The 9,352-nt window shown below is 35.5% G+C and overlaps 2 protein-coding genes across 9 annotated transcripts in view; both read left to right on the plus strand.

The window, feature by feature from the left end:
- The first annotated feature begins 4,394 nt into the window (after positions 1 to 4,394).
- Positions 4,395 to 9,352, plus strand: part of LOC106305887 (probable disease resistance protein At5g66910) — a 31,716-nt gene continuing 26,758 nt past the window's right edge. For all 7 annotated transcript variants that reach the window (XR_001263082.1, XR_001263081.1, XR_001263083.1 and 4 more), the window contains exon 1: positions 4,395 to 4,579. The gene's annotated coding sequence lies outside the window, so the exon portion shown is untranslated. The remainder of the gene's footprint in view (positions 4,580 to 9,352) is intronic.
- Positions 4,575 to 7,543, plus strand: LOC106305889 (probable disease resistance protein At5g66900). Of its 2 annotated transcripts, XM_013742306.1 has the most exons (5): positions 4,577 to 5,300; positions 5,416 to 5,697; positions 5,790 to 5,885; positions 5,972 to 6,171; positions 6,584 to 7,543. In XM_013742306.1, exons 3-5 carry the CDS (start codon positions 5,830 to 5,832, stop codon positions 7,240 to 7,242), a joined length of 915 nt encoding a protein of 304 aa, XP_013597760.1. In that variant the 5' UTR covers positions 4,577 to 5,300; positions 5,416 to 5,697; positions 5,790 to 5,829; the 3' UTR covers positions 7,243 to 7,543. The 2 variants fall into 2 exon arrangements, with proteins under 2 accessions (XP_013597759.1, XP_013597760.1); XM_013742305.1 differs by lacking the exons at positions 5,790 to 5,885; positions 5,972 to 6,171; positions 6,584 to 7,543 and having other exon boundaries at positions 4,575 to 5,300; positions 5,416 to 5,691.

A 9,352-nucleotide genomic window follows, 5' to 3' on the forward strand; every position in this document is an offset into this window, starting at 1 on the left:
CACTCAGATAATGATCATGTTCTGTACATATTAGGAGCCATCAGTAGTTACCAGTCCAAAGCAACTTTTGTTGCTTACAAGCAGCGTTCTGGGAACAAAATGGATAAGGTTAATGAGATCTTAAGTTTGGCTTACATAGATGTTTTTTTTATCATGAAATGCTTCATGTTGTTGTTATATTATAGATTTTGGCTTCTCATTTGATGTATCAAAAACTCGATGTTCCAATTCCACTTTGGAAAAAGTTATGAAAATAAACAATAATCAAAGTTTTATTGATTTCAAATGTTATGATGTATTCTTTACGTAACTTTTGTTATGGTATAATTTGAGATACTGTAACTTTGTCTATTGTGTCACTATCACATACCAAAACATCAATTACAAATTACAACTAAATCCCCGCGCAAGCGCGGGGCCAACATCCTAGTACCTAATAATAAAAACATCTTTAAAAGGCCACAAAGTGTGATGTGGGACAAGAAGAAGGGACTGATGGGTTTCGATTGGGTGGTTAGGAATTATAGACGCGTTGTTCCTATTCACAGTAGACGAGCTTTTCTAATGTGCTCAGAAAGGATGAGGCTAAGCTGACAACCTATCTATGGGCAGTGGAGAGTATGACCAGTTTGCAGTTCAATAAGATTATCTTTGCTGGTGATTTTAAAGAAATGTTCTGTGCAGTAGACAAACCTCATGAGTGGCCTGCGTTTCGACATCAGGGCGAGGAGATTAAGCTGAAGCTAAACAACTTGATGGAGGAGTATCAACTCATGGTGGTCAATTGCGAGGAGAATAAAGGAGCGTTTTTCATTGCTCATAGTGTGACAAGATAAGGTTTGCTCCAATCATATGTGGCTAATGGGCATCCTTCATGGCTTTTTGATTTTTTTGTTAATAAAAGTCGTTATCTCTAACAGTTCCTTCGATTGGAAGGTGTGTGAGTGAAGTTTTTTTGTTAAGTTCTGTGAGATTGTTTCATTAACAGTGGCCTGGGCTGTTGATGTTTCAATAAAAAAAAAAAATTCAACCACTGCATCTCTATCGCCAACTGTTTCATATCTCAACGAAAACGATTTTTCTAATATGCACAAAATAAATCACATACGCGATCATATAATCTTACTGACAAGTGACGACAATCACATTCTTAATATAATAGTCTTTCGCTAATCATTTTTCGCGGACAAAATTCTTTAGACAACCAAAAATATTAGACAACTAAAAACATTCGCTCACTCATCATGTCCAAATGATAACCCAACAAACAAACACCAATAGCTACAATAAATCGTTTAACTCACTTTGTTATAAAATGATTTAAAAATAAAGCAAAACAATATAAATCATATAAAATACTATGCATAGAAATCGTATTTCCACCTCTCAAGATTTTAAATATTATACAAATTAAATAATCCATAATGTGTAGGAGTTCTCTCTTCATTTGTTTTTAGTCTCGATTCTAAGTTATTTATTTTGCTGAAATTAGAATACATTAAAATCACATGTATGCTGCTGAAAACTATGTGCATCCAAATGGAATAAATAAAATAATTTTTATATTTTAATCTCAATTCGAAAGGATTTTTCCTTGCCAATATTATAGTATTTTAGATCACTTATACTTGTGATAGTAATGTTTATTTGTTTTTACTGCATTCGAGTCCATTGTAATAAAACAAATTTACTTTTAAATTTTGAAAAGGATAATCTTGAATTAAATAAGATGAAACTATTTAATATCTATGTGTATACCCTTTCAAAATTTAGAAAAAAATATCTAAATACTGTGAATTCTGTCAAAAACAAAGAAGTTTAATAAAAAAGGTAGAAGATACATTTATGTAAAAATAACTAAAATACTTTTATACATATATATTCAAATTTTGCTTATTTTTAAAATAACTTGTAAAATGAAAGATAGATTGAAATAAATTAAAATATCTTCATATGTTTGTTAATATTTTATTTACTAACTACAAAAATAGTTTTAAAATAATATTTTTTGTATAAAATATCTTATTCCACCCAAGGACTGATCAGTTTTTATAGAAACAACTTATGTGAATAGCGCAAATGGTAACTACCCCACACGTAGCTCGGACATACCACTGGTATGCTTATAAATTTTTAAGTTTTTTCTTTGCCTATTCTTCATGGTTTGTTTGACTGATCTAATTTACATAATCTGTGGTTCTCTTCCATGGGAGAACTTTGGGGATAGTATCTTACATATTGATGTTCGCCAAAAACTTAACTCTAAACAGTTTATTTCAGAGTACTGCTCTATTAAAGAGTTAATTCTAAAAGCAACAATGCAAAGAAAAAGATAATAAAATAAAGCAACCGGTAGTTGTTCAATAATGTATGTCTTTTTGGCAAATAAATCATTCTCCTTGCCCTTTATTTATTCTCACCTTGTATAATTTACTTTTCCAAATGTTACTTTTTCTTTTTCTTTTTCTTTTTTTATTCTCTCTTTCCTCCTGCGACCGCTCCACTGTAATAGCAATATGTTCTTCATATATCATTCTATCAGAAGTTCTACCAACTGATATGTTTTTATAAAATTCAGATTTAATAAAAATTGATTAATTAAAAATCTGATAAAACCTAAAAAATTATAATTGTATAAAATTTAGTATAAATACACATAAGAAGGCCAAGAATTTTATAATTGTATAAATGTATAAAATGTAAATTCTAATATTTTACAGTTTAATAACATGATCGAAAAGTGATTAACATTAAAATATGAATATATGCTCAATCGGTCAATAAATTATGTTACATATATAAGGAACATAAATTGAATAATATGCTTTGAATATTACGCATTTACGTGTTATTAATGAGATACATATTTTTCACTGATATTACTATAACAAAAATACATTTAATAAATTTTAGATGAATAAATAAATGATAATGGCAAAAAATATAATATTGAAAACAAGCCGACAATATTTTCAAAAAGTATAACATTTATTTATTGTTTTGATTGTTAGAGAAAATAAATGTAAGACCAAAATATAATAAATAGTTAATGAATATGTGCAACAACCTTTAATAGATAGATTTTTTAAAGAATTATTCTCTGTTAATAGTATAGATTCTAAAAGCAACGATACAAAGAAAAAGATAAAAAAATAAAGCAACCGTAGTTGTTCAATAATGTATGTCTTTTTGGCAAATAAATCATTTTTTTTCCCTCAAATTGAAATTATATTGATCAAATGGGCCTACCCCACGGCCGAAGCCCAAATTCACCGGCTTACAACCCACAAAACCCAAATATGAGATGGGCAACAAAAAAGAACGGCCGAAGCCCAAATAAGAAACATGGCCCAAGGCCCACAAACGCTACGCCGGGCTTGCTCTGGACGCGCGGGAAGGACGCAGAGCAGAGCACGTGTAAGAATCTGGTTCATCCACCCGCCACGTGTCGCCCGCCTCAACTTAGTCGCCCCATCCTCGCACAGCCACCGACGCTTTCCACCGTCACAACTTTTCGCCGGAACTCCGAGCCTACAGAGCCTCCGCGCCATCGGACTTCTGCGACGCCTTGTCTTCCCGTCGGAGAGTTCAATCGTTGAACGAGATCTCTTCCGCCTATGAACCACCGGAAACCCTAGACAAGCACGACGAGAACCACCGCTAACCTCCTCTTCAAACAAACGTAACCGTCGCCGGAGATCTTCTTCTTCTTGAGATCTCAACCGCTGCGACCCACGGGTCCAAATCTGATCCACGACCCACCTCAACTTTCAAAACCCAAAACCGTCACCTCAACCCAAAAGACCTGGGATTCCACAACGGCAGCGCGGAGCTTTGTTAGCCTCCACCCTCCGTGACCAAAAGCCGGCGAAGAAGGAGCTGATTGAGCCTCCTCTTCCCAGAAGCTAGAGCGGCGTCGGTAGAACTGAGAAAGCCTCCACCCTACCCCGCGACAAGACCGGCGATGATGGATCTTGGTTAGCCTCCATCTCCCGGGTAGAACGACTACAACATGCAAGCCGCTCCATCTCCACCGCAAGCCTTCAAAACGGTCGCGCCGTTACTCCAAAGCCGACCCTCCTCTGATGGAAAACCTCGGCGTCAGAGCTCCGACAAGGCAACCGTTGACGGATCTGTGAAGATGAAGCGGTAAGGACCAAAAACCCAGAAGGAAAACAAAGCTCCGGCGACGGCACGGACGCTCACGCGCTGGCCGAACGCCGGAGTAGATCTCCCTTCTCTCTCTTCTCTCTCTTGACTGCCTTTTTTATTATAGCTACCGGCAAATAAATCATTCTCCTTGCCCTTTATTTATTCTCACCTCGTCTAATTTACTTTTTCAAATGTTACTTTTTCTTTTTTTTATTCTCTCTTTCCTCCTACCACAACCCCACTGTAGCAGCAATATGGATCTTTTTTTCTTCTATTTCACTTTTTTCAATCCAATATGCACTATTGTTTATCAGTATCGGCAAGTCATCCACCTTGATGGAGATCCCCTTCTTAACATCGTAGCTAGACAAAAATCTGAGAGTAATAATAACTAATAAGATTCTAAGGGGTTTGTGAGAGAGAAGAAATGAACGATTTGGTTGATTTGGGGGTAAGTTCTGTTGCAGGAGCTGTGGTCTCTGAGCTCCTGAAAGCCGTGATTGAAGAGGCTAAGTTGGTGGTGTCGTTCAAATCTGTGTATATGGAGCTCGCATCGACGATGGAGAAAATGCTTCCGATAATCATGGAGATCGAAATGTTGCAACGTGCTGAAGAATTACAGGATCTCGATAATATAATAAATGAAGCTCGTTTACTGGTTCGGAAGTGTTCACAAGTCAAGCGGTGGAACCTACCCTCGAAAGCTAAATATACAAGAAAAATAGACGAAACCAACAAGAAGATGCTCAAGTTCTGTCAGATTCAACTTCAGCTTATTATGCTTCGGAACCAACGGCTGATTATGCATCGAATGGGACTAGAATCGTCGTATCATGACGAGTTGCTGTCTCCCAGGCCGTACGACAATCTGCCTCTGGATACGATGAAAGCCATTCAAAGTCGTCTGAAAAGCCTCAAAAGGGAGCTCAACGCTTTGAGTGTTTCTCCGCCTGTTTCTATGGATCTTTTTTCTTCGGTCCCAGAGATTGATAAGGTTCTCGTTGGATTGGATTTTCCATTGATGGAGGTAAAGAAGAAGCTCCTTGATGATGATGATCCAGTGCCTAGTAGTCTCGTGGTCTCTGCCCCTCCCGGGTGCGGGAAAACCACCTTGGTTACTCAGCTTTGTCATGATGACGAGGTTAAAGGTATAAAAGTAAATATATATATATATAAAAGTCTTGAAAGTTTTTTTGTTTCTTTACTCTCGAATCAGTGAATGTGTATATATATCTGGTTTCTCATGTTTTTTTTTTTTTGCAGAAAAGTTCGAGTATATCTTCTTTTGTGTCGCGTCAAGTGCTCCAACCTTTAGGAACATAGTACAGAATTTACTCGAGCACAACGGTTACGAAGCACCTGCATATGAGAACGATTCTCAAGCTGTTGATGGCTTAAGAAAGCTGCTCGAGGAACTTAAAGAAGATGGTCCTATATTGTTGGTGCTGGATGATTTGTGGCAAGGAGCAGAGTCCTTTCTTCAGAAATTTCAGAGTACCTGAACGACCTGGCTTTCCTTAATCTTTATAAACTTTTCCCTATCTGGTATGTACGTTGTTTCTGCGGCAACACTGTTTCTTTGCACCTTCTTGTAGTCTCTACTATATATTTGATGAACTTGTTTATTTACTTGCCAGGAGAACTGGCGGCTTAGACATCAGTTTTGGTTCCAGTTACATGTGGATCATGTGGATGCTAGTCTCTGAGAAATTGCTTAACGTTATTCCTTTTGGGTATGTTGTTATTGTTTCAATATTGCTTCTTGCACCTTGTTGCCATCTACCATCCCAGGAACTTACTTATTCGCTTAAAAAAACAGGATACATGAACACGAAGACAGTTTCTACAATGATTTCTTGGTCACTCGACATAGTATTCTGAGGGACTTGGCTCAAAGCAAATCTGAGGAACACCATGAAAGAGAAAGGCTCAACCTGGAGATAAGAGAGGATGCATTTCCAGATTGGTGTTTGGATCTAAAGCAGCCTATAAGTGCTCGTCTTTTGTCTATCTCTGCCGGTAATTCTTTCACGTCTTTTTCTGAAAATTGAACCTAGAGATTTTGACCAACTCTTAAAAGAAGAGATAAGAAATGAGGATATATATAGTTTAAATCAGTTCTTTTAAAATTTTCAACAGTTTTTATTTAAAAATGCATCTGCATACTATACTATGATTCTAGTACACTAAAAAAAAAACTTAAATAATTAACAAATTTATTTTACATAAGATAATTAAACTATATGAATTTTAAGTTAACAACTTTATAAATTAATAAAATATTACATCCATAATATTATTAATATTTTAGAGTTTTCACTGTTTCTCTGCTTACTTGGATAGGGTGAGTTAGTAATTTAGTATTTCTTTTTATATACTGCTTATAAAATATGACTTTCCTATGATGATGCTACGTTTTCCATTGTTACAGATTGGATGTTCTCATCGACTTGGGTTGAAATGGAATGCCCCAATGTTGAGGCTTTAGTTCTTAATCTCTCCTCATCAAGCTATGCATTACCAAACTTCATTACTACAATGAAGAAACTGAAGGTTGTAATTATCATAAATGACGGTCATTATCCTGCAAAATTGACCAACTTGTCGTGTCTCAGCTCGTTACCCAACCTAAAACGGATCAGATTTGAGAAAATTTCAATCAATTCGCTGGACATTCTCCTATCACCACTCTGCAGTCTCGAGAAGCTATCTATGTTCAGGTGCAGATTCCGTGAGGTTTCCTACAATATAGAAGATATAGCCATCCCTGAAGCTCTACCGAGCTTACAAGAGATTGACATAGATCATTGCTATGATCTTGATGAGTTACCGGCTTGGGTCTCTGAAGTTGTTTTACTGAAGAAACTTAGCATCACGAACTGTGGCAAGCTCTCTGTACTTCCAAAGGCTTTAGGTAACTTGAGTTATGAGCTGCCTGAATCGATTGAGAGACTCGGTAATTTACGGCTTCTGGATATTTTGATAAGGATGTGTCCGGGATGCGAATTACCAGATCCAGTGAGTAGTTCAGAGAGTTCAGAGGTAGACTGTGATGAAGACCAGAATGAGGAATCTGAGAGTGTAATATAGCAGTTTTGCTGAAAAACATGCTGTTTTGCAAAGGCTAAGGAAAGGGGAGAAAGAGAGAGAGTGAGAAGCTGAACCAGAATCAATGGCTTCCAGGTACTGGGTGTGGTCTCTTACAGTGAAAGACCCAACGAGTATCCTATTCCTATATAGTTGTATAAATAAATGTGTATGTAGACGTCCACGGGTATGTTTGTTATTATAACCATTGACTTGTTGGTTAAATAACCTTTCATTTTTCAGTTTCCCGAACTTACAAACGGTTACTTTCTGTTATCTAAGATATTTATTTAAGTCTGTGTTGTCTTGGTAAAATAATAAGTTTCAGACTCTACTCTCTGTTTTTATTTTCCTCGTCCAAGTCTCATTATTTTCAAGTGTTTCACAAATCAATTGCCCCTAGAGGGTTTTTGGCAGACGAACAAAACCCTTTCAGTCAGACCGAGATAACGGCGGACTGTACACGAACAAAAAACGAAACAGAATGCGAAATAATATTCTTTCCAGAAACTTTGCCAAGACGCAAACAACAAACCAATAAATCCGCAGAGGATCCAGACCAAATCTTTCGTGGAAATAAGAGGCGCATTAGTAAGTTCCAGACCAAGGCAAAAACATAGGAGCAAGCTAAAGCAAAACAGCGCCAAAAATAGACGTAAACACGTTATGGTTGTTAAACATATATTTTAGGAATCTTTGGAACATACATGGATATTGAAGTTAAATTTGTGAGATTATCATATATTTGAGAAATATTACATAATATTGATGAAAATCCTACTATATATTAATTGAGAAGTCACTTTATTGATTTTGCTTACGTGTCGATCACAGGTGAACTCTTACAAAATTGTTATAATTTGATGAGTGATTATGCTCAATACCCCCAAATAGAAGATAAAATCTGTAAAGTACCTATGACAAAACTTAAATGGCTCCAGCTATGCACTTTGTTACCTGAAGTTCCGAAATTGTCCTTCCTCTGTTCTGACACAAAATCAGTAACGTACTATGACGCAGTTGTTGGCAGGAATTTGTGGCAGTGTGACTATTCAAGGTTGTAGGTGTGGCTGTAGAAGAGCTTTTGTCCATATGTTGTTTAGACTAATTTTCGATCACAAGATTGTAATTGATATTTCATGTATTTAAATAAAAAAAAAAAAATTGAGATTCATTTGATATCATCAAAATTTTAATGTTTTTATCTTTTCAACGTCTTTTTTTTAATCTCTCAAATACAACAATAATTATGCTATCGCCATTAATCTTTCGATGGCCATCCTTATCTCGTTTTTGTCATTGATATACCAATTCCATTAAAATTAGATTTTCCATGTATACTAGTGAGTAATGATATCAAAGTATGTCATGCGTCCCACAAATCTCTCTCTTTGTTAGTCTCAAACGAGAGTAACTACAAGCATATGAAAAGAAATATTTTTGGAAATGAAGATCTGCGCAATCTGTCTAAGATCTACGAAGAACACGTACAAGTTTCAGTGTAATGGGTAGCCACTAAAACATACTATATAAACATATTTGTATGGTTATTGATATACTGAAAGTTAGTATACAATGTTAGTTACTATATAAGATGTTAGCGTATAAACTTTTTAATAGCCGACAACACAAAAAGTATCATTAACATATCTTATGAACATATGAGTCATGTGTAGTTGAAAATAGAATGTTAACTTTGAATATTAGATGCTAAAAATAATATTAGCGTCTAAATTTACTATTAAACTATAATATTAGTATGTAAGTTGTATTATAATCATATATCTTTTAATGTTAAAATAATAAAGAAAATGTTGGAGGCATATTTTATAGTTTTAAATAATCAATATTGTTAAACGATACAATTATAGTTAGAAGCAAAATTTTATAGTTAACAATAATCCATATTGTGTGATTCTGAGGTATTGGTTATGTCTCAACTGGTGTCCCCCTCTCTCTCTTCTTTCTACATTTTTTCATTTTTGTTTTTTCTCGGTGCGTAAAGAATTTCTCTGCATCGTATTATCAAAGCAGGCAATGCTATGGCATGACGACAAGTCCAAGCACTACAAATTATTTTACGAGTAAATACTAGAGATTGAATTTCAGGTTT

The sequence above is a fragment of the Brassica oleracea genome, chromosome C7 (assembly GCF_000695525.1).
Source record: "Brassica oleracea var. oleracea cultivar TO1000 chromosome C7, BOL, whole genome shotgun sequence".
Lineage (NCBI taxonomy): Eukaryota > Viridiplantae > Streptophyta > Magnoliopsida > Brassicales > Brassicaceae > Brassica > Brassica oleracea.

Coding starts and splice junctions, on each gene's coding strand:
- LOC106305889 (XM_013742305.1), top strand. CDS start 4,580: ATGAACGATTTGGTTGATTTGGGGGTAAGTTCTGTTGCAGGAGCTGTG. Junction 5,301..5,415: donor TCATGATGACGAGGTTAAAG/GTATAAAAGTAA, acceptor TTTTTTTTGCAG/AAAAGTTCGAGTATATCTTC.